The following is a 25,798-nucleotide window of genomic DNA, read 5'->3' on the forward strand; positions in this document are numbered from 1 at the left end:
GGGGCCTTTCTAGTGCCCTCTGACTTACCACTGGCTTGGCAAGTTACACAGGAGCAAAAAAACGCCTTGGTGTCTTCAGACATCTGGGGCCAGTGAAAGTGAATGAGAGAAGAAAACCTCTGAACGTCTGGGGTATTACCAACCTCCTGGTGACACCAGGGTTGGGGTCTCTACCTTCAGAATACAGAAGTCCATATTCCCAATAGATCCTGTGGGATCCACTGACATTCCCTGCCTCCTCAGAACCAGCTTCCTGTCTGAGCTGTTCAAGAGAGAGCAAGGTCTGCTGCTCCAAACTCAAGTCTGCAGTGGAATGGCCCCCTGCCCCCAAGAACTCTGCCTGGTCAGACCCAAGTTCCTCTGGGACAGTTCCTTCACAGGGAGGAGACTGGTCCTCACTAGGAGTTTGGGAGGAAGACAATTCCTTACCCTTCCTGCTCCTTCTATTAGGAGCCAGCTGGACCATTCTTTCAGGAGCCAGTGCTCCCTCAGTGCTGAGTTGTTTTGCCTGGGCCCTAGTTACACTGGAGGAGATGCCCATAATTTCTGCATGAGTCCTGAATTCCACTTCAGACCAGGCAGAAGTCTCTAAATCATTGCCCAACAAACAATCTACAGACAGCTCTGGAACTACCACAGCTCTCTTAGGTCCAGCTACTCCTCCTCAGCTGAGATTCACAACTGCCAAGGAATGAGAAGTCCTGAAACTGCTAGAGATGGTGACTTAGTACATTTACAGAAAATCCTCAGCACACGAAACTCATGTATCAACAGTTATTACGAATGCAGAATGTGAGCATTAATTCAATAAAATCAATTAGTTCTTGTTCTTCTCTTTTATTCTTAAGATCTTCCGACAGCCGACACGCGATTCGTCACTTCACAAGAGAAATCGTCGTGTGACTTTATCAAGGCTATGTCTTCTTGGTAAAAGTGCCTTTAATTGTGGTGATACTTCCAACCCACAAGGGGGTTCTGTTGCTAGCAATGTCCAAATTTTGTTGAGAATGTATCAAACAGGTTCACATGTAACGTGACAATTCCAGTTTCGTGATGTCGAAGTGTAAAATCCCAGGACGTCGCTGTCCGTGTTCAAACGAGTACGGATGGTGGAACTAAATGCAAAACCTTTATGACTTACATGATCATTGCGTATGTAGGATGCAATTACATATATTACCAAGACCGTTGATAGTAAGAAAATACATTTATCCACTGTTAACATATTCCATTGTATATAAACATTTCTATTTAACAACATATGTTCCACGTCATTATGACTTGAACAATTTACTTACATTTGATAACACTTTTTCTGTAGGATAACAGCAAGAATAACAACCCTCTCTCCTTTCCAAGTCCGGTATCCTCTCAGAAACACCTCTGGAGAGCAATACCCACACCCCTTGCTGAGGAATCGATGGGTTATTGTCTGAAATTTGCTCGGATGTCAGGGGTGGGGGGAGTAGATGTTGGGGGGAAAAAGAAAAAGCAAGCCATGTTAAACAATTTGTAAGGCCTGTCTGTGGGATGTGATGGATTGCTACCCTGGGAGAAATTGATGTGATCCTGCCCCCACTGGATGGGCATCCACCACTAAGGGTAAATTACAGTGGTTTGGTGACTGTTCCACTACTGGAAGACTGAAGGAATGATGTCCATGCTGAGCCATGCGCTGTCTACCAGACCCACATCCGCATCCATAAATGTCTGGGGAGATTGCTGTACTGTTTGCAGAGATTGTCTCTGCCTATACGCCAACACTATGGAATAGCCTCTGAACTGGTGTGAAATTGTCAGGGGTAAAAAAAAAAAATGCACCATAGTTGTTGTGAGGAAGAACAGGCTATTACCCCGCCAATGCTCTCCTTTCAATCCCCTAACATATCGAGGATACCTTTTTTCCAGCCAGAGTGCAGCTTGGGAAGGGTTAAATTTATTCAGCTCTTCTTATCCACAGGAGCGGGAACGCCCCCTTCTAGACGGACACCAATCCCAAAGGGCCTCATGGACACAAGAGGCGGAACCTCCGGTTGAAAAGGCGGAAGACGCCAACAAAAGGTCGTCCGGGACGAGAACGCCTGAGGAAGGAGTGAAGACCGCCGTAGAAACTACCGCAGGACGACGGCCACCGGGAAGAGAAGCAGACGAGGATACCCCAGCTGACGAGGAGAGAAGCAGCGCTGATCGGGAGGAGTTGTCCGAAGAGTGGTGGACACCCCCGGAGGACGCTTCTATGCCGCCACAGCTCTGGAGTGCTGCGGCCACAGCGGTACGTGGGACTGGGCAGGTGATAATACAGGGGAGGGAGGCGAGAGGAGAGTCTACGAGACTCCTGGGGCACAGATAGTTTAAACTGGCACGTTTTTTTTTCTCATGACAGCTCACAAGTCCTCACAATTCCCCCCCTTTTTTACACTCTCCTGCACGCCGAAAACTAACTGCCTTGAGCAAGTCTGTAAACAAACCCACTCAATTGTGCCTCACTTGTGTGTGTTCTCGAAGATTTTCGGAAACCTCCTGAGTTAAGGAGGAGACAGTGAAAACTGATCGGAAGGAAAGGTCCATCTTGCTTTGTTACAACAACATTATTCTGCCCTTTATCTATATTATTGTTCCTGTTTTCCACATGCCCGCTTTTCTTTTTATTTTCCCCCTCACCTCCTTCTCAATAACCCTCACATTACGGTGGTGGAACATGAGATCCCTCACGTTATCGGTCAATTCCAGGATAAATACATTGACCGCCTTCTCGCCTTTCTTTTGTTTACTGCATACTCTGGGGATTGTGCCACATCGTCACCCTACAAGAAGAAGAATCACCAGCAACCACCCGAGAAGCAGAAGATGCCCATATCCTCACCATACTGACTTTGTTTTGGACTCTTGTTTTCCTTTTGTTATTTTCCAATAAATGACGACACCGTTCAGTCTCACGTAAGACTCAGTCAGTCAAAAATACTTTATTCCGTTCGTTGCAAAAACCATAAAAGTATACTACAAAATTCATCAGAGTCAAGACCTTAATTAATAAAAAGGTAGGTTAGATTACATACCTTATCACAACAAAATCATATGCAGATAAAATGTACATTATAAATATTATAGTTAAAAAGATAAAAACCGGCAGAAAGCCTAATTAAAAAAAGATTAAACAAGATGCTGAGTCCTCGGACCTATATGTACCACTATGTGCAATATATCCAATTAATTTTCCTCTTCAGTCTTAAGGCAATTGTTAAAAAATTTGCTACATTGAAGATCTCCCATGTAGTGGACAACAACTGTAAATATAAAAGGGCAGGTTTAACTTGTCTAAAGCCCTTGTCCTTGATAAGGGGAATGATGAATTTTCTGCGAATTTGACACAAATGCTTACAAAAAAAGATAAAATGCATAGTGTCTTTAATTGAGAAACCATCACAAGAACAAATCTCCAGCCCAGAGTCTTTAGTCCATCCTGAACGATCAGTGAGGAGAAGGTGGAATTTGTTCAATCTAAATTTAGTCAATAAAAATCGATGGTTCATATTGTTAACGAGACTCAAATAAGGTTCTATGCCATCAGTGGTGGTTAACATTTGGTGGGCCCTAACAGTTGGTTTGCATAGTTCTTTTTCTTCTCTATCCAGAGATACCAACTGTTTATATGTGTCTTTCGCCCATTTGATGTCCCCTTTCAACAGTTTATACGGGGAATGATACAGTTCCGGTCGGCCCAATTTCGCTGCCAATTTTTGAATATAGTTCAGCCAGGGAATAGAGTGACATGATCCAAAGATAGACAATCCCTCAATATTTCGTGATTCAGCTCTAATTAAGGGTTCAGCTATATTGAGATCCACTTCAAAAGCGGAGCTAAAGCAATGCGATCCTCTAGGTACTCAACCCCACACTCTTGATGAACAATATATTCTGGAGTGGACTGAGGGACACATAACAAAGATTTCAAAAATGTGTCCTCCATCACCTGTAAAACCTAAAAAATGTTTAGCCCCCACAAGTCAGCTCCATACATCGCTATAGCAGTGCATTTAGCATCATAAATTTTCAACACCGCCTCAATAGGCTTCACACCCAATTTACGAGCAAAATCCCATACTGCCAGGATTGACCTGGCAAAAGCATTCCGTTTGGCAGCCAGCTGGGGTAACCAGGTAGAGTGATCATCAAAAATTACCCCCAGATAGGGAAGTCTTGTCACCCTGGACAAAACATGTTCTTCGCAAGTCATGGTCTTAATTTTTTTAGGTTTACTCCCCACAATCATTACATGAGATTTAGGAAAATTTACGCTCAGATTCAGTCCCTTCATAAAAGTAGAAAATGAATTTAAAAGACATTGCAACCCCAGGGCTGTTCGTGCTATTAAAGCAGCGTCATCGGCATACAATAGTGCCGGAATGGGAAATTTACCGGCCCTTGGTAAGTCTTTACATGCATCAGTTAGGACGACCCCTAATTCATTAATGTAAAGTGTAAAAAGTAAGGGGGCCAAGATACAGCCCTGCCTAACCCCATTAATGATCGCGATCTTACCTGTGCTATTTCCCAAACGGTCGTACCTAACTGTGGCTGAAAGGTCCCTATGTAGGTCAGCTACAAAAAAAACGATGTTTTTGTCAACTCCTAACTTGAGAAGCAAATCCCAAAGCTTGGACCTGTTCACTCGGTCAAAGGCCGAGGAAAGGTCCATAAATGCTAAATACAGGGTACCTCGTTTAGCAATGGTGTATTTCCCTATTAACAGGTAAAGGTTGATGCACTGGTCTACTGTGCCGCGACCTTTCCTGAACCCATATTGTAAGCATGAGAGTGTTTGTGTCCTCCAACCAGGATGTTAATTTGCCAAGGACGACGCGTTCTAGCACCTTTACTGCAGCGTCGATAAGGGAAATGGGGCGGTAACAACTTGGATCCCCCCTATTTCCTTTCTTAAAAATGGGTACGATGACAGATTTGGACCAAGTGTCCGGATATCTGCCATACAAACCCTATTAAAAACATTGACTAAAATCCTAGCCCAGGTCTTAACATCTGATTTAAAGAGATCAGCAGGGACACCATCGGGACCTGGAGCCTTATTACTGGTCATCTTCCCGATCGCCTCTGCTACCTCTGGCTCCGATACCTTTAAAGTATAGGGATTTAAGAGAGGGGTCACTATATTCCCCTCCCCACTATTTTCCCCTTCATAGACTGACTTGAAATGCGAGCACCACGCCTGTTCCTGGATGCCACAATCTAAAAGGTCATTACAGGAGTCCTGGAAAAAAGGTTTATTAACGACGGCCCAGAATTTGGCACTGTTCCTGAGCACGTCAACTGAGGTTAGGTCTTCCCAGGCAGCTTCCCTAATCTCTCGTCTTCTTGTGTCCAGGGCTTTTTTATATATTTTCCTTAGCAGGGCCACCATGGCCCTATCCACTGGTTTGCAATTAGGGCAGCTTTTAGTTTTTGGTTGGCTGCTGAACAGTTGTGATCAAACCACCCTTGTTCAGCAGGCGCCTTAGCTTTCCCTGTTTGACTTAGATCTGAAGAAACCTGGGCACAGATGATTGAGTAAGCCGCTAAAACTTCCTCATTCTCTGCCTCCAGATTCATACAGGTATCCAACTCAGATCCTACTGTGGATATTAGATTAGTATGGAAGTCTCCCGGTATGATCCTACTCCATCTGAGTCTGCGGGCCTGGTCTGTCGGATGAATATCCGATTTGTCTGTTCTATTTAGCACTGTCGTGGACTTCAAGACCAGATCTGTCTAACTCAGAACTACTGGGTTGTGGTCACAAAAATGTGACCACATAGGCGAATACTCAAGAATCCTATCCCCAAGAGTTAAACTAATAAAAATATAAATCAATAAATGAATGACAACCATTGCCCTTAAATGTGGCTATCTACTTATCCCTCAATGTTGGGAGCATCAAACCATTGTCTGCCAGGATTGTCTCAAGGAGACCGCCCTGTTCAGAATGTTCAAAATGGACGTCACCCTGTTCAACAGGGCCAAATAAGTGTAAGGACGAACACTCGTCCGGACAACCATGAATATTGAAGTCTCCCATAACTATGAGGAAACAATGGCTATCATTTGCCTCCTTGTAATTTTCCCAAAACAAATTTAAAATACCCAGGTGCTCGGTCTTGGTTACTCTATCATACGAATTATAAAAATGAACTATTAAGAACCTTCCCACCCCACTTAAACAAATTTGTACAGCCAGAATATTCCGAGAACCGGTGTCTAGTTGGGTATATACCCCTTGGATAGTGGCTGCAATTAGGATGACCAAGCCACCCTTCGGCCTCCCCATGTGAGATTTGACCGCAGGAATGTGGTAACACGCGTAACCATCCAGGCTCAAGATGTCACCCGTGTCCCACGTTTCCTGAAGGCCTATTATATCGTGCATATTAATAAACTCCCTCCATGCTGGATCATTAAACTTATTTTTAAGACCAGCTACGTTCCAGGTCATTAATTTTAGAGAGCGGTCTCGATAACCTGGAGTTTCTGCCATTATGGATATATTAGGATCCCTGGAGCCTATAGGTTCTACCGTTGTCATGGCATCATGGACATTAATCTCGACAAGAGGAGCAAGATTGATTTTTTGACTACCTAGTCATTCATTGTCGTCCAGATTTGAAAAAGTATCAAATCTATTTAGAACGGGGACAGTGAAGTCATAGGGTAATCTCCTTTTGCCTAAATTACTATTCACTTGCATGCTCTGAGGTGGTGGGTAAAAGATGCCCAGGGGGAGGAGATTTACATAATCTCTTTCAATTCTAGATGACCCCGCCTGTCTCAGTATATACTCTACCAACCTTGGAGCTCTAATGCTTACGACCACACAGTCTCCCACTAGGCTTTTGTTAGTGTTGCCCAACCAAATGACCCTTCTAACCATTAAAATATTATCTTCCAGGTATTCTCCCAAACCTGTTTTACTAGACAAATAGAAAAGTGTTTTATTTTTTAACGAAGACCAGTGTTCGTTTTGACCCTCCTTAATTTTCGGGACATTGGCAAGAATAATGGTGTGGGGGCAAGCCTCAACTGGTAAGTTTAAAGCTAACTCTCTCTTTTTGAGGGGCTGTAAGTGTGGGCCTTGTCTCCCTTCTGGGACCTTGGAACCCCGTTTCACCCCCGAGGTAGCACCAGTCACTTTTGGGACCTGAATAGGAATGTTTGAGACTGTGTTTGGGGATATCTCTACAGGAACCAGAGACTCTATGGCAGAGGTCTTCAAACTTTTTGATGTCGAGACCCCCTTGTTAAACTTTTTTAGGCATAAGGACCCCCTTCTGACAAAAATTTGTAGAACCTTGTACTCTTCATCATCGACAACTATCAACAACTGTTGCTTCGCTGTTTTGTCACAGCGATGCAACAATTTTCATAAATAAGGTCCTCTTTACGTTTTTGAGGTATTTTACCATTAGGTATCGACATAAAAATAGGGTAGTAAATGGAAAATAAATAAAAAAGTTGTTACTCAGTGGGAAATGCACTGTAGTACATTATGAAACCTCTATTAGTTAAAGCACTGCAGAGGTCTACATGTAACCAGAGAGCCACAGAATTACATCTTGGTTGGTTCAGTGGAGACTAGTGATGTGCATTATTAGTGCTACAAGGTCACAGCCTGTGACAGAAAGCACTGCGAATATGTAAGTCATTATTTCATACTTATATTACACAGTGTCAGATAGAATGCTGTAAAAGGTGGAAATGGTTTTATGATAAAATGGTGCTTTCAAAGCGTAGACTTTAATAATGCCAAAGTTTGTAATGCAATTTTTTTCCATAGCTGTCCCTTCAACACCTCTTCAGGGGTACTACGGGCTGTCTAAATGTAGTTAAAATTAAAGCAAGCACTTCTCAGGCCCAGTTGTTAACGCTTTGCACTTCCACTCACAAAAACCAAATCTTTGTTATCACAAAGCTTGGAGTGATTTGATTAATTAAAGCCAGATCTTACTGAATGAATTCTTGTGGCAACTATTTTAATATAGTCCCTACCATCTAGTGTGGCTCGCCGTCTGTCCTTATGCCTAATTGCCAGGAAGGCTTCCTCTTTGAGCCCGGGGCTTAAACAGATTTAAATGAAGTAACAAATTAACAACAACAAAAAGAAGCCAGAACTACTCCCAAGCATCGTTTACACGTTTACATTTTCATTTCATTCAGAGAGCAGCTGATAACGATCTAAATCATCGCCTCCCGGGAGGGCTGTCTTTTTTCTAAAGGAAAGCATACATTTTGAATTGCAGAGACTAGTGAAGCTGGGGAATGCGCGACCCCCTTGCCAGGACTCCAGGGCCCCCCTGGGGGTCGCGCCCCACAGTTTGAAGACCTCTGCTCTATGGGGACAGCAGTACATACTGAGGGTATAACCGGACTTTCACTACTAACCTTACCTAGGACAGGAGCGTCATCAGACACACCTGATGCTCCCTTGTGTTTATCCAAGAGGCTCCCCAATCTTTTTATTTCAGCGGACATCCGGTCCAATTTAGACACTAAGGGTTTTATGATGCCCTTTATCTTTAGATCAATCAGAGCTGCCAATTGGTTGAGCTGTTCATCATCCAATTTAACAGTACTAGATCCTACTAGTGTATCATCTGCCTTTTCTAAGTTTTCAATAGGTGTAGTGGGTGTGACTGCTTTATTTTTTGTTGAACGGGTACCCATGCGTTTCAACTGTGTTTTTCTACAATTTCTAACCACTCTTGGAGCAGGGGGAGGAGGATGCTGTGCTATAAAATCCGGTAAAGCCTCCAAGTCCAACTCGACAGGTTCGGGCAGTTCCAGAACAAGAGGATCGTTATTATCACTAATGCTAAGATCACCTTGGCCTAGCGCAGTCAGAGAGGGGGAACACGTAATGGATGGCAAAGATTCACTACTTAGCCCTAAGGACTGTCGTCTTTCGGTATTAATTTTCTTGACCACTTTTACTAAGTAGTTATCCAAGGTACCAAGGACAGGTGGAGCACTTAGTGATGACATAATGCTACTTACTATAAGTCACTCCCAATTTGAGTTAGATGTATTGTACCCCCACTAACCGTAAGGAGATATACGTAGCGGTACAATTTACAACCTTAGTTCACAAGCATAAGTTAATCATATCTCACTGTGACTCTAATAGATGGGGTTCCAGTAGACCTCCACTTCCTTGGGCCAGGGTCTGAGGCCCAGCCCAGCCTCGTTCTGCCACAGACTGTCCCGGGCGGCTCCCGGGCGCGACTCGCGGGGTGAGAGGCGTTCCGGCCTTTTCACGCGCCTCCGGGCGCTGCGCTGGCGTCACTGACGCGCCACAACCGCCGGGGCACCTGGGGATTGAAGTCCCTGCCCTCGCGGTACTGGCGCTCACAGCCGTCCACCTCACGGCGCTTGGGTCCATGATGTTACGTTGAGCCGTTCCCCTCACGGCAATGGACCTTCTGCCAACAAACGACGCTCCCGTTGAGCGCTCGGCGCTCCGGCCTTTTCATGCGCCTCCTGGCGCTGCGCTGGCGTCACTGACGCGCCACAACCGCCGGGGCACCTGGGGATTGAAGTCCCTGCCCTCGCGGTACTGGCGCTCACAGCCGTTCACCTCACGGCGCTTGGGTCCCCGATGTTACGTTGAGCCGTTCCCCTCATGGCAATGGACCTTCTGCCAACAAACGACGCTCCCGTTGAGCGCTCCGGCCTTTTCACACGCCTCCGGGCGCTGCGCTGGCGTCACTGACGCGCCACAACCGCCGGGGCACCTGAGGATTGAAGTCCCTGCCCTCGCGGTACTGGTGCTCACAGCCGTTCACCTCACGGCGCTTGGATCCCCGATGTTACGTTGAGCCGTTGCCCTCATGGCAATGGACCTTCTGCCAACAAACGACGCTCCCGTTGAGCGCTCGGCGCTCCGGCCTTTTCACGCGCCTCCGGGCGCCGCGCTGGCGTCACTTATGCACCAGAACCGCCGGGGCACCTGGGGATTGAAGTCCCTGCCCTCGCGGTACTGGCGCTCACAGCCGTTCACCTCACGGCGCTTGGGTCCCCGATGTTACGTTGAGCCGTTCCCCTCACGGCAATGGACCTTCTGTCAACAAACGACGCTCCCCAAGACTCATATAAGACCTCCTTGCTTTATTTTCTGCCCTTCCCTCGCACACCTGTACTTTCCTTAAAGCGCTTCAACGCAGAATCTGCCATCTCATTGAAAAGGTATGCCCTATCAAAGAAATCCTCTGTAACGATCCACGCATGTCGACAAAGTACAATACTACTGTGGATTGCCCTTTTCCCAGGAAATCAGTGGTATTTAGATCTGTGCAGATATGATTTATCCATGTCCTTTCTATCAAGAACTGTATGGGACAAAGAAGCACTGAGGTCTTAACTGACTGCCGAAAGGATCTTGCTTGTCATGTCCCACAGGGCATGAGTAGAGTGACCCAATAAACAAGAATCATTTATTGAACGCAATGCTAAACTGGCAGAGGAAAACGTATGCCTCAGTCAGTCAGTTAGCTTTATTCGATTTTTTGCTTAAAATCATAAAAGCGTCAATATATAAATAAACACCATAAAGTTACATAAACACCATAACATTTCATTACAAAGTTAATAAAACAAGATTAAATAAATATATCGAATCAGCTAATCAATATGCATAAATTTCATTTTCAATGAACAGCTCTAAAACAAGAAGACATGGGTACATACTATGAAGCCAGGAAAGAGCATTAAACAAGCCTTTATCCGCTGTTACATCCTACCCTGTCTGTTTAGCTCAAACTTGTAAGTGGCCTCTTAGTGGTGGGGTTTAAATACAATTTTTGGACAAAAGTTAAAAACCGTTAGGGCTAAAAGGTTAATTGACTATTGGTGTAACTGAATATGTCGGGGGCTCGGGTAAAAATCGTGCAAATCCCAAATTCGAATAGTGCCATGTTTCTCTTTGGGGGGGCGAAATCGTAAATAGGGGATGATATTCAAGTTTTTAAATTTAATTAACACCAGGTCCCCAACGATGTCCTTGGGCAGCGAGCCTAACCACCCCACCCTCCTAACATTCAAGATGCCACCATCCAGCTCAGGTGGCAAAGGTCTATTTTTTTGTAACCAGAAAATGACCTTATTTAGCAGGTCCTGCTGAGATTCGTGTGTTCCCTGGCTGAGGGCAGGGACCCCAGAGAGGACAGATACGTATGGGGCGGCTTCTGGAGGTAAGTTGATACATGGCATTCTTGCCGGAGCTGGTCTAACCACTGTATGAATTAGTGACGCGGGTTTTGAAGTTACTTTGTGTCCTATTGGGTAGGTATACAGGGAGGCTGTAATTGAGTGTCACCATTTTTAGAAACACTAGACTTATGCTTTTCAGGGACGGTGGGAGGGTTTGGGCAGGCCGATATATCCATTTTATTATTTGGAGGAGGATACTTTTTGATTACTTCCTCGATGCTAATCAACCTGTCCCCCAAGTCATTGATTTTTAAGACGAAGGGTGAGATGACATCTAACAAGAGTTGCTCAATTTGAGTTAGTAAAGTCATTTGGGGAGACAAGGCAGGGTCATCTAGTTTGGCCGCGGCCGTGTCCTGCGTTGATGTTATTAATTTAGAGGGAGATAATGTTGGGCTGTTGCACAGATTTTGTGTACTTGCATAGTTCCCATTGTCAATTTCGCTGTCGTGCTTCCCTCTAATATTGAGATCCAGGGGTGAAGCGTTTACTTGTTTTTGGTCTTTAAATACAGATGATGTTAAGTCCCATGGGAAGCCATTAGAAGTAACACAGTTAGTGCCCACAGTAGGGGAGGTTATAACATCAGGTGCGTACTTTGTGCCACACAGGGCGTTGAGCTCTTCCCAAATGGACATAGTGTCTATGTTAATGATGGAAACGACAGAATAGTCAATATAGTCTATAAAATTGAAGCTTCACAATACCTCCTTCTATGGTAGAGTCAAGTGGGGTGGCCCGTCCCGTCCTCCTCAGGTCCTCGGAGGGCCACAGAGGGCCCGCCCTTTGCCCGGGCTTCGCCCGGCGTCCCGCCCGCGTCCCGCATCCCGGAGCGGAGCGCTGCTTTAAGGCGCCTCCTGGCGCTGTCCCGATGTCAGAAGGCAGCGCCGCCGCTGAGGCTGCCGGGAGATGTAGTCCCGGGGCAGCGGCGCTGTAAGAACAAAAATATGACTCCTGGCGGTGGCGGCTGCAGTGGGGGCCTCCTCGCCTCCCCCCTCCAATTTGGCAAATGCCTACCGAAAGCTCCAATCCTCTTGGATTTCCTATCCAGAGGAGTTGTTCGGAATGAGTTGGGATTCACTTTACTATTTAAGACGGGAGTCACAAGGTTTTCTAGAGCATCATGCTTAGTAAGAAAATTAGGGTCGCTAGGAGCCTGTTAGTGATGCCTGGTACCTGTTTATTTACAAGAGGGCAGGAAAAGGGTTTCGACCAAGCGAGCATCAAGGTAAATGTAAGGGCCTCTTAAAGGGGGCAACAGCCTTTACAATGAGGTTTTGACCACGTTGTGATTTTACTACACATTTTTAAGCATGCATGTTTTTACAACATGTATGTTTTTACAACGGATGCCTTTACCATAAATTTAAAGTTAAGTTGGGAGGTCTCCCCCGCATGTACATTGTTATATATATACATATATACACAAAGCGTGGTAATGGCATACAGTTGTAAAAAGATAAACATTGTAAAAAAATGCGTGGTTAAGGCATGCAAAGTATTTCCCTGAGTTGTTCTGTTGTACAACCCTTAGAAGGGGGCAGGGGCTCAGAGCTAGCTGGCCTAGACGGCAACATTTCTGTCAAGGTGTCCATTTTAGTCTCAACTGAAAGCAGCTGTTAATCCAAAACCTCCGTTGCCCTCAGAAAAACCACTGACAAGAGGCACTTACTTGCCCTGGAGGCTCAATTGGTGAGTCAAGACCTACTTCCGGAGAGGTTTCAAGCCCACTGGTGTCTTGCAAATCCATGTAGAAGGGAGCATCTGTGTAATGAGGAGGGGGAAAGCCATCCTCATTGCTACCATCATCATCCCAATCCTGGGATGTCCCTTGCTCTGAGTCAAAGCCAAAAAGATAATGGAACCTCTGCTGCAGTGTACTTCCCTGGCAGAGGCACAGGGACCGAGTCAGGGTGCATGAAAACCAGCTGCGCTTTTGTGATTTTGTCATTGATCAATAATGAGTAGAAACTGTCACTAGACAAAACTCTGCTCTCTCTCTTGATCACAAGAGTTATTTTGGCAGAAGTAAGGAACGGACGTCAACAAGCAAAGGTTGCGCTTAAATGCAGCTCTGATTCGTCACTTCTGGGGGCATGGAGCAAATGTGGGGACGCACAGCACCCATTTACTGGCATGCAAGAGCACTACTAAGAAAGGTTTCCAGATCGATCCAGTGTGGCGTTTGGTGAGTATTCCAAGTTGAGAAATGTGTAGTTGGAAGTATCCAGCAGAAGCAAAGTTTACTTCAAATTCCATTCAATTACTTTAATAGAATACTCAGTAAAAATGCAATTACAGTAACTCTGTACCTGAAAGATTATCTCAATGAAAATTGATCAGTTCTTAACTGTGAAATTGACGACCGAAATAATAAACGAAAAATCAAAGGACTGCATTTATCACAATATTATAAAACATTACTGAAGGCAGTCTTAATGAATGCACATACCTGTGGTGGGTTCTGTAGGCTTCATCTCAGTGCTATATATGTTCGTAGTGGGTAGTGTTGTAAATTCACATGCTCTGTATACTCCTGTCATCAAGTGTTGGGCACAGACATTTGCAAGGTGTTGTGACTCAATCCTTAGCCCACATTGTACCAGGAACAAAGACTTCATCTCAGATTGTTTTCCACCCAGCAGATGAGTTTTGTAAATGGAGTGTAGTGTTGAAGACAAAAAAGTATGCATTGTGGAATACAACAAGATGAAGAATGATGTCATCTTCAGCAGCTTCCGGGGAAAAGCATGCGAATATACAACACTACACACTAAGAACAGATGATTATACAACACTACACTCTAAGAACAGATGATTAAAGTGTAAGTAACATTTTCCCTTCATAGCATGACTGGTTTTAGGCACATATGCTCTACATAGACTGTGAAGCAATCCCACCCCTAAGTGGTTGTCAGGGAGCAGATTATGTTGGTGTTTCAAACAAAGCTCTCGGCACTGTCTGGCCAACTAAAACCTTTAGATGGGCTTGAATGTCCTCACAAAAGTATTTAGTGAACATGTGTAGTGTTGAGTTCTATAACAGCGTTACAAATGTCTACTTGAGGTTCCCCAGAAAAGCCCCAGTGGCTTCACTTTTGAGAATAGAATGTTCCCAAGGCAGTAAATAAATTGACGCTTGGCCTTAGCATAGCAGGTTTGCTGGCTCCTTCTACTCTGTGTCATCAGCAAGAACCCACCTGAGCAGGGAAAACACTCCACCTGGGCTAGGCAAAGGCCTTATTCCACCCTGCCTGATGCTGACCCAAGCAGAAGCATGGACCCAGGTGTCGAACTCTTTCCTGTTAGTTCCAGCACATATGTTAGAACACAAGGAACCAGGTCACTTTATACCATTCACAAGGGAAACACGTTTTGTACTCACCCTGGGTAAAGAGGAGGTTGCAATCTGGAGGACATTGGCCAGAAGAGTCTTTGGGTTCGGGAACTGAGATAATGCAGTGAGAGCGCTGGCATCATCCCCCATGTCAAGGGAAGACAACCTGGGAATTAAGATAAGAGCACGCGTTAAACAGAGTGGTCCACTGTCACACACCACAATATGCTGCTGACAGCTAGTTTGCATATATAGCTTTCTGCTCCAGGATGGTATAAGTTTAGAACGTTTGAATAGGTTCCTGATTAAGTAGGTTCTTCCACAAAGCTGCTGGGATCCCCTCTGAGATAGATTTTCCTGGCTACCCTTTGTGAGTAATGGTTACTAAGATACCTTTGACACATGAAGAGAATTCAGAATCTAGAACTCTAAGACGAGAGGCAACCAGAATCAGACAATTCCCGGAGTGACAACTCTTTAGAAATGAAAAACAACACAGAACCTTCCACCAGAAGATCAATTTATGTATATGGTCGGCAACAGGTTCTGGTCATTACAGCAATGCTCAGTGTGTCATTTTCTACCCTTTTTCAATTGTTCTGAAATCTACAGACAGAACCACCACATAATCGGTTTACTATATACAACATAAGTAGTAACAGCAGATTTACAGCAATATTAAGATTTGACACAAAATACCCTTTATGAGGGGTGGGGGTAGCATATATTTTTTATATATTTTTTTAATAAGACATAATAAGTTGAAACTTATGAATCCCCCAATATAAAACAATACAGTGGTGCCTTCACTCTGACAATATGTGATTTTCATTTGCTTAATGAATCAAACATGACACCAACATGAAAGTAAGAGCTAAAAACAATCGCCCAAGTACTTTTGAGTTTACTGCTATTTTGTATAAAGAATAGAACGCTACAGAGGCCTCACTAACCATCCTACATGTTAACATCATGCAACAAATACTTGACTAAAAGGAGAGAATATTTATCACACCCAGATAAATTAAATGGAACAATCCCTTAATTGAAGCAAATAATAAGAATGTATACAGAAAGCTCTGAGTTTCTGCAGGCAGATTAGAAAAGACTTCCAAAGAATTTTAATTATAAGATAGAACACGGGGAATCAATTGGATAAAGGAAGCATTCTAACCGTTTCTGAGTATCTTGCATGTGATGCAGGGAAGTATTTCAGTTACTTCTGGTATACAAAAAAAGTAGTTGGCTCCCTCCATCTGCTCCAAAAACCAATCCTAAAGGATTATATGGAATTTTAAGAGACTGCTAGAATTAAATGGGGTGATACAAACTTTGAGCGATAATCCAATGAGGCTAAAATATACAATGGAATTCTCGGAAGGAAAATGGATTACACCAAGTTAAATTCAAAAAGATTCATATAAATGTACTGGATAATTTTTGTCACGCTAAATTAGCAATGTTTGTCGCTGGTGTATGTTAGGCTTGTCAGCTTGCCCTAGATCTTCACAACTGTTGTTGTGGGACTTTTTGAGTTTGACTGCATTCAGGGGTGTAGTATCAGACTTTAACCCTGTGAGGAGGAGCCCGCTTTCACACCCATAGCCGATCCTCCCCGAGGCTTTTGAGACGTGTTGCCGGCTGACACACCAAATACACCCGATAGGCAACGTTTAATTAACCCGACCTGCTCTTCCCCGCAGGAACGCCCCGAGAAGTGCCAGGACCAATAGGAGAACGCCCAGGACAGTAGAAAGAGGAAGCGGGCAGATGAGGGGGGAGTATCCGGAAGACGCCAGCAGCACGGAGGACGGAGCATGGAGACCTGACGGAAGGAGTGATGGAGCAAGGATTCGCACGTATAGCGCCTTGCTTGTATTCAAGAACCTCGAATAACTTTAATTCATTAATCAACCTGTTTGTCTTATTAATTTACCCCTTATTCCGACATTTTGGGTATCCGAGTGATGCTTGCCTATGTGTTTAATAATCCTAATACGCTTACAGATTAAAATGGCTGCTGCTATGCGAGAATTTCTTCTGCGCATGCGTCGGTCATACCCATGTGACGGGACGTACTCGCAGTTCTGGTGGGAAACTCTTTGCACTTGCGCAGTAGAACTAAGATGCCCGCTTTGTGTCCTCACGTGCCTGAAGCTTGCATCGCTTCTTTTGCTATGCTGTTCGTTTTGCATTAATCATTAAGGCTATAGTTATTATGAAATAATGGGATTAGTATAGTGATTCATGGTATACAGTGCATTCATTTTTTTCCATGTTTTAAAATTGTTTCTTTTCCATTTCATGGTACATTACGAAATATGGCCTGATGTTCCCTGCTGTACTCCATTTTGCTTGAAACGGAGTCTGCGCGAGATCCGCGAGCCTCCTGAAGCAGATGACCTTTGAAATACTGCCAAGGAGCTGACTGACTGAGAAGATACTCATGGGAACCTCACCTCGCGAACCCTAGTTGCATACATTGTACTTGTGAAAAGAACATGTATTGTTATACATCATGAGAATCTGAAGTTCGAGGGGCGGTCTTGAAAAATGCAAATTATGAGCTTGAGAAAGTCAAATCCTAGGAGGTGTGATGACCTGTCCTCTCTTTTGTCCAATCGAAATTGGGGATTCTTACACTTGCAACATTTGGGGGGTGGTACACTGACCTGAAAACAGTATAACTAGCCTAGGTTGAGCTAGAGAATTTGTCTGACTTGTCCGAATAGCTGACCTGTCACTGACCCTACGCACTCAATAGCTGATCGAAAACAGAGGTGCTACGGAGCACTCTGTCCGACTGATTCACAGACCCAATCGGGGTTTCGGGAACCTTAAAGTGCTGGCGAAGCACTTTGCTGGGGAATTCGAGAATCCAATCGGGGTTTTGACTGATAGCTGCAGAGAAGGTGTAGCGCAGGCGTTGCAACTGAACTGCGGGTGCTGGTCTTACCTTGGTGGTCCTGTCCTGATCCTAATCTGGTTTTCCTGTCCTGGGGTTCTATTTCTGCACCTGCTGGCCTACTGGCGACTGCATTTCCTTGGGGTTCCTGCTGTCCTTAACTGACCCGTGGCCATGGTTGGTCTCCACACCGTTCTATGTAAATATAAATCTGGGAGGGGAACACGCTTGAGACCTTTGTTTGTCCTATCCTGAAACTGCTAAAGTCTTATTTGCACAATTGTTCCTTTTCTTACCCTCCTGGTGCTGACCAATAATAAAGTTTTACATTTTGGCTGTTTTACTAGCATGTTTCAATTTTTACCCATCTTTTAAGTCAATGGTGAAATACTGCTCATGAAATATAGTTGTTCCCTTTCTTTGCCCTTCCTCTAGCCAAATTAAAGTGGTTGCTCTGAATTATTAGCGTGTTCCATTTTCTTACCTTGCCTATAGCTTCTTGGTTATTGCAAAATTTCATCAACATAAATCAAGCTCCTTTGCGTTATTTCTACTTTCTGGAAATACCCAAACTGTGACATTCTAGTATGTTCCTTATTTTTCCCGTCCTTTAGATACTATACCAAGTCTAATTTCTGAAATTTCTTACTAGCATGTTCCCTGTTCTTACCTTCCCATTTGGTGGGAAGAGGTGTGGCGCCGCGGCCAGGGCGACTGACTCCGGAATATGGGGATCACGGTTCGATCCCCGGCACTGGCGGCAGATTAGCCCAGCACCATGTGACTCTGGGTAATAGCTTGCTTAATCTTCCCGACGGCCCCCAGCGCCTAGAGACCCTAACGGGCGATTGTGCGCTTTACAAATGTGGATATTATTATTATTATTATTTCTAAATGGTTGGCATAATCTATTTTCTTCATGGTTATACGATTTTCATGATTTTGGTCATTGATAGTTTACTCGCTGTGAATTTCATGCTTTCTGACTTTGACGAGAACTAGATAAAGGTTTTTAAAACTTCCTGAATCTGTGGTTATTATAAAGAGTGCAAATATTATAAATGTTATTGTATTTTGGTGACTGCTTATCTTTTCAGCTAGCTCCCTGATCCATAGAGATCATAGGTACCGGCGACAAGGATTGGTAAGTCGGTATATAGGAAATAGGTAGGAACGAACTGGGTTACTGGTAGTAGAGTGTAGGTTACCCAATAAGAATAAATATGGAAAATTAAATTTATGGGCCCAAGTGTGCATATGGTAAAATTGTTAGTCGGGTGACCTGCGCGCTCTATCAGGAGCCCAGAGACGCTGCAATGGACGACGGCTGGCCCTGAGGAGGACCGAAACGAGAACAGCACCAAGCTCGAAGAGGACGAGGACGACATCCCCGCGAAGGTCGAGGCTTGGTCAGAAGACTGGTGGACACCCCCGGAGGACACCTGTATGCCGCCGTAACTCAGGAGAGTTATGGCTTCCGCGGTACATGGATCGGGCAGCGGGGTTGGGGGGAGGAGAAATAATTGCTGGGGACACGGGGCACGGGGATTTAACTTGCCTATTTTGTGTGTTTTGGGGAGGGAAGTGGGCACACCCCGGAGCACTACCGGCCTTGACTTACTGTTGCCTCTTCCTTGCCATAGCGACCCTGGGGTAGAGAGCTCACCTCAATACTTAAACTCGTGGCCTGAAGTAAGGGACGAGTTTTGCTTCATTCTCTCAGTTTTTCCCCTTAATTTGAGCACCTCCTACTCCCATCCTCCACTTCCTGTATTACCTCTGTCAGAGTACACCCGGTGTTCTCTTCAACTTGGTGATGGTGCTCTTTTTCAACTATAAGACCTTGTGACAGCCTTACTTACCGCCCTTTGTCTCTTTTCCTCCTACGGTACCTGGGGAACGTCATCACCACCCACCTGGAGAGGACGACACCGACAGAGCTCTCAAGCAACACCTGGAATCCACATCCACAAAGCCTCACTTACGTTTGCCTTTTGTGTTTTGCGCTGAGTCTTGAATAAATATGCCAAAATAGATCCACGCATAAGACCTCCTAGCTTCTTTTTCTGCCTGTCCCTCTCACAAAAACCTTGCCTGCTTATGACGGAACCACGCCATCATGAGGCACGGGCGGCATGTGCTCATGACGGCGTGGCTCCGTAATACAGCTGCCGCTCTGCTCACGCGGCATTAATTCCCCGCCTGTGTGGACGAATTAACAAGTGGGCGGGGCCGTGATGGAACCACGACGTCGTGAGCACAGCCCGCCCATGACTCATGATGGCGTGGTTCCGTCACGTGAGTCCCTTGCTCACTTTCCCACTGGATTCAAGCAAGCCTGGCTGAAGACGGCTGGAATGCCAGAAACCGGTCCTCGGAAGCTTGTTTCCGGTCAAGGGAAGGCATGGCTTGACAGTTCGGGCTAGACTGTTCCCATGAGGCACAGGGTCAGACTGATTTGCATATGGCCATGTCTGAACTGGGGTGGCAGAGTGGGCTAAAGAACGGTGATGGATTAAACCCAGATCTGTTGACTGGGTGTCAGTGTTTGATTGGTTCAGATGCTCCATCCATCACCACCCCCTTTTGTACCGCTTTGTTCGCCATAAGTTGGCAGGGTATGCTCAGACGTGAGTCCCTTGCTCACTTTGCCACTGGATTCAAGCAAGCCTGGCTGAAGACGGCTGGAATGCCAGAAACCGGTCCTAGGAAGCTTGAGTCTGGTCCGGGGAAGGCATGACTAGGCAGTTCGGGCTGGACTGTTCCCATGAGGCACAGGGTCAGACTGATTTGCATATGGCCATGTCTGAACTGGGGTGGCAGAGTGGGCTAAAGAACGGTGATGGATTAAATCCAGATCTGTTGACTGGGTGTGAGTGTTTGATTGGTTCAGATGCTCCATCCATCACCACCCCCTTTTGTACCGCGTGGTTCCGTCACGAGCATGGCAGCACCGCGCTCACCCCCCACCCCCATGGCGAAATTCGCGCCGAGACCAAGGGGTTAAGGAGGTGGTCCTCAACTCCTAAGCAGGTGGAGAACAATGTCTAGCTTTAGTCAACTATACAGAACCTCACACATCAAATTATGAAGAAATACATTCAAGTTGTGAAGAAAACTGATAGTCAAGGTCTGTAAGTTCGGTTTTACACTGTCAGTACCTAACGGGGTTTCATCCAAAATGCCAGAATGAGATATACCATACCGGAGAATGAAATGTCAGGGACAAATAAGGAGTGTGGTCAGCTTTCAACAAACTGTACACCAAAATCTAACTTCACATTTCCAAGTTTCAATTTTAAAAAGGTATATTCAGATTAGCCTGCTGGGTGCATGCTTTGCTAAGCTTATCGTATTATTTATTTATTTAGAATTTGTAGAGTGCCTGGTTAGTCCCAAGGAGTGTCCCCGTGCTAAGCAGTAGCCACATATCATGATCAAAAATAGAGTTAGAAACAGTTAGGCCCTGGGTTCCTACTAGCTCTGCCTCAAGAGACAAGTCTTCAGATTTTTTTCGGAAACTTGCCTCAGAAGGTTCAAGTCTCAGGTTGAGTGGCATTGAGTTCCACAGCTTGGCCACACCAAGACTAAAGGAGCTACCTCCCAGTCGTGTTGGACGCACTCTAGGAATCACTGCCAAAGCTGCTTACCCAGATCTAAGAACTTTTGGAAGTGGTGTGAACTTTGATCAAGGAAAAGAGGTAACTAGGACCCCTCTGATTCAGTACCCTGTGCGTAAAACAGAGGGCTTTGAAAGAGATTCTGTGCTTATTGGGGAGCCAGTGAAGTTCAGCCAGACCGGAGCTAATGGGTATCCATTTAGGAGTATGTGTGAAATATCTTATTATGTTTGTGTAAGGGGCTGACAGTAACATGTCACTTCACATATAGTCTTTGTTTGCATTAGTCAATCAATAGGTTCTCTTATAAAAAAAAAAAAAAGAAACATGAATAGAAATGAAAGTGCTGAAATGAAAGCCTTTAAATATACTTTCTTACTTGGCAACAAACGATACTAAAAGTGAAGCTTGATGGACCAAAAAATCCAATTACGACTGAAACAATCTTGCATTACAATAAAAAGCTCCGGTCACAAAATAAGAGTGCCTAAAATATGTAGAATTACTACTTTCCAATTGGCTATTATAGGCGGAGGGCTCAAAATAAATAAAATTTCTATTGCTACACAATTTATAAACCTGGAGGTTTGCTTATCATTACAAGATGCAAATATTTCCATTTACCATTTGTAAAAGGGAATTAAGTGCTTTGTCCTGAATCGTACAATGCAATTAAAGGAGCAAACTGAGATTAGAACTTTGGCCTTGCTCTACAACTGTGAATGATTCCAGGGCATCTCCCCACAAACAATCTTAATGCAGCTCATTTATCACAGGGCAGCTACAGAGAAACTTGCATTAAAACAGACATTTCATGAAAGAATTGATTTTTTTCCCTATCACTATCACCACTAACAATAGAGATTATAAGCTGTTGGAGTAGTGTTCTCCTCCACACTGGCTCAGTCTATTTAATTTAAATGCTTAAAATAAAGAGTTTCGCTAACTGGAAAAGAACGTTTCAAACAAAAGTTATCAGGTTGACTAGATCTTCCACTAGGCTTAAAAGTAATAACTGCACAGTGAGAACAAGGTAGGTTGATAGTAAGTCTTAAATAAAAATAAAATAAAAAGGTATATTTCCAGCGCAGTTTGCCTCAAAAGAATATGGACACTATAGATACAATGAACTTAGTTACCATTCATCTGTCAAGTACATGCTATAATTTCCTAGAAGCTCTAATTGTGGTCTAGAGAGAGCACCCCTGTTTCTTATTTTCCATACGGTCTCTTCCCAATTCCCCTTTTCCATTATTCTGCGATCTAGAGGAGGGTGTTCAGCAGTAGGTCGTGCAAGGAGAATAGTCCCTTTGAGTCCGAGTCATCTGGGAACGACTCTCGTGCAGTGACATGTACACTCTCCACATGGAACATCCATTGTAGGTGGGTGTATGTGTCCGAATATCAATGAAACGATTTTAACAATAAAACTCAAATCTCCATTGGCCTTTGTGTAAATGTTCGCTCTCATGAGAGGAGCCTGGATTACACTGCAGTCCCTGATAAGTTGATCACCACCAAGTATTATCTGGTAACAAACATTGAAGGGGTTTTGCATGCGCCAACCTTATTTGAGATGGCTTATACGCAGTGTCTAGTGCCTGTTTCTTGAAAGCAGCCGCATGGCAGTGTTCTTGTGTTTCTCTGCAGGATGAAACCACCAGAGTGTGACTGAATGGTAAGTGCACATCACGCCATGTTGCATAATGAAAATGGGAATGGCTAAAGTGGTCATGCAATCAATGCTTAAAACAGCTAGTTTCCACCTTACCTAAAGCTGTAAGTAATACCAGCTGCTAATTCTTGGACCCTTGTCACCTATTCAGCACCAGGGATTTGAGAATTAGCCAAGGAATCTTGGGGTTATTATGTACTCAAGAGAATGGCTACAAACATTTGTGCACGAGTAAAAAACAAAAATGCGGGAATATGGAGCCTCACATTTCCCCACAAGTCACTGGGCTAATCACCACACCAGTGGTGAACACCACGTAGGATTAGGACACTCATTTATATCTAGGACTGGCTAACAATACCCTATGTCAAATTCATTATAGGACAAAACTGGCCTCTGGTCTCCGAAATACTGACTCCCATCTCAGAAATACCAAAGCAGCAACACTGCCTATATGTAGTGGCCCGGACTCATTTACAATAAGTAATACAAGCAATTTCAGTGAACTTCAGTGGAAAAATGAAGGTACAGAGCCCTCCGCACAGTATCTGACACATGCTACTCAAATGAAGAAAAGCCACTGAAAGTGCTTTACATTTCTAGACTCCTAGATATAAAACCATTGCGCAATCTGAGGAAGGAAAACCACCCAAAGGCATTCCGGGAGATCCTAAAAAAATCTATTTAGTAGTCCGAATACATGCAAGGGTAGCTTATCCCCTCAGCTTTTATTTGAAATGAATTGTACGTGGTGCAACCTTGAAATGGTTGCCTTCATTCGCCTATACAAATTAAAAAGCGTCATTCATTGTGTGGCCTGAAGAAAAAGGCCCCATCTTCCCAATGAAAATCATTAAAAAAAAAAAATTGTAGGGGGCAAAGATGCGCTATCAGCACATGCACGCGCACACAGCTAACTATTGGGCTTCACAAAGTTTGCTATTTATTTCATACAAGTGTGTCTTAAATTAAAATACCATGCAACTTTGCAAAAACAAACCGCTATCTATCGTAGAAAAATACTTAGAATACCTTGCAATGCGGGAAGAGTTCATGTTGTTCTGTTGAGCTTGGGATAGATAATCTGAAACATCCATGGCACCACCCTCCGTTTCCTCAAGTTCTTGAAGTTCCTCCTCCTCCTCTGGTTGCACCATCTTTGACTGCCCACCATGGTCCCGCTGAGTGACTCCCACTGGTTTCAGGTACTGTCTGACATTGTTGCCCTGTGAAAAGTCCTGTCCCTGGGCTTGCCAGTCTTTGAGAGAGGAGGAGCTGAACTTATTGGAAAGCTCTCTGTACGTAGCACTGTTGTAGAGCTCATTTCCTGGGCCCAGAAATCCCCAGCTCTGAAAGAGAACAGTAGAGGAATTCATGTGTTTGATTTTAGTAACGGTTCTTCATTTGTTAGGGCAGAAGCAGGATATGAAAAATAACTTGTTTATTAAAAGGTTTGCACACTGCTGCACTTTGAAGTTCCTAAACGTCTAAGTACTACAAGATAAACAGATTCAGTTTCTGCAGGTGATGATGAGTATTTTATTCTTTCGTGTTCTTTGCCCTCTGATGTTATGATGAAGGTCTTTTTACAGTTCAGATTCTCTAAAACACTTCTAGTAGAGATTGAATTTTAGTTTACTGCATTCACAGTAATTTTTAGGTCTCGTGGCGTGGACTGCGCACGTGCGCAGTCTCGCTTGCGAGATTTTATGATTTTGGGTAGCTTACACTAGCAGGCTTTAAGCCTCACCCCTCTTTCCCATTGGCCGGCGTCACCGTTTATGCTAAACGGTGGCCAGCAACTGGGAAAGAGCTTGTGGTGACGTACAGTTTTCTCTGTTTCTGCCGTCCCACTTGGACGGACTGCCATGACTTCCTGCTGGCGTAAAAGGTTTGTCATCTTCTTTATGGCTCTAAACAGATGGCCCCATAAAGAAGATAATAAACCTTTTACGCCAGCAGAAAGTCCGGCCAAGTCCGTCCAAGTGGGACGGCAGACAAAGAGAAAAGACGGCGTCATGGTGAGCGCTTCTTTAGGACTTGTGCACTGCTGCTCACCACTCACCTTCTCTCTCGTCAGCTTGCCCGCTGCCCCACCCACCAACTCACCCCTTCTTTCGTTCTGCCTACATCTCCTTCTATTACAGTGCTCGGTCCCCTCGCTACCCTTATTAAAGTTCTGGGTAACTTTACTGCCGATAGTAGCCACTGATTTGCTCACTCTTGTAAAGTTTTCAATTAACCAGCGACGGCTGAAGGAGCCTCCAATCAGAGCAGCGGCCTCGCTTTTAATCACAAGGAGTTCATTGAGAATAAGGGACCAGGTGACCCCTTGGCTCAGCACTCCTGGGGTGCGGTGAGGGGAGCGCGTGCGTATTGTTCACCACAGGAGCTGGGCCAAGCTATGAGATATAGAGGCCCAGCAGAGGTCAAAGGTTACACTGAAGGAGGGGGCAGCAGCATAAGCATATTACTCTCTAAACTGCACCATAAAAGTATAGGCGCACGATTATGTCACAGTCGCGAATGATCCTGGGGCACACAAGACAGACTTTGTTTCTAGCTTTAAATTATGTTCACATTAGTTGGAGAAAGCTGTAGTAACTACAACTGTACAAGAGGCATTCTTTGTAGTGATCTTATTAGGTGCCGCCTTCCCAGGAGGTTTGTAATTGGTCTAATAAGGTTTATTTGATTTACCTCCATAATGGTAGCTAGCGGTGAATGTCAATGCAATTAAGTGGATTAAGGTAACAAACCACATCTAAAAACAAGCATTTGCAATGCAATAGGTCTCGCATTAGGAAAGTTAGAGGTATTAGTATTGTAAATGACACATTTTTTATTTATGTTTTTGTTTTGAAAATAGCGAAATTAATAACTTTGTCATTTACAATGCCAATAGTGGTAACTTTTGCAAACGTGACACCTATAGCATTTTTAATGCAATATGTGTTGTATTTACATGACTTAGATGTATTAATAATAAAAATAACAATGGGTTGTATTTT

At 44.4% G+C, this 25,798-nt stretch overlaps 1 protein-coding gene across 1 annotated transcript in view; it reads right to left on the bottom strand.

Annotated features, from left to right (window-relative positions):
- DHX30 (DExH-box helicase 30) overlaps positions 1-25,798 on the bottom strand; it is a 658,531-nt gene that overhangs the window by 532,023 nt on the left and 100,710 nt on the right. The window contains exons 4-5 of the mRNA XM_078662529.1: positions 23,820-24,136; positions 14,636-14,753 (exon numbers count right to left, since the gene is read on the bottom strand). Of these exons, the coding sequence (XP_078518655.1) occupies positions 14,636-14,753; positions 23,820-24,136 (435 nt within the window). The remainder of the gene's footprint in view (positions 1-14,635; positions 14,754-23,819; positions 24,137-25,798) is intronic.

This window comes from Lissotriton helveticus, chromosome 10 (assembly GCF_964261635.1).
Source record: "Lissotriton helveticus chromosome 10, aLisHel1.1, whole genome shotgun sequence".
In the NCBI taxonomy this organism is placed as follows: Eukaryota; Metazoa; Chordata; class Amphibia; order Caudata; family Salamandridae; genus Lissotriton; species Lissotriton helveticus.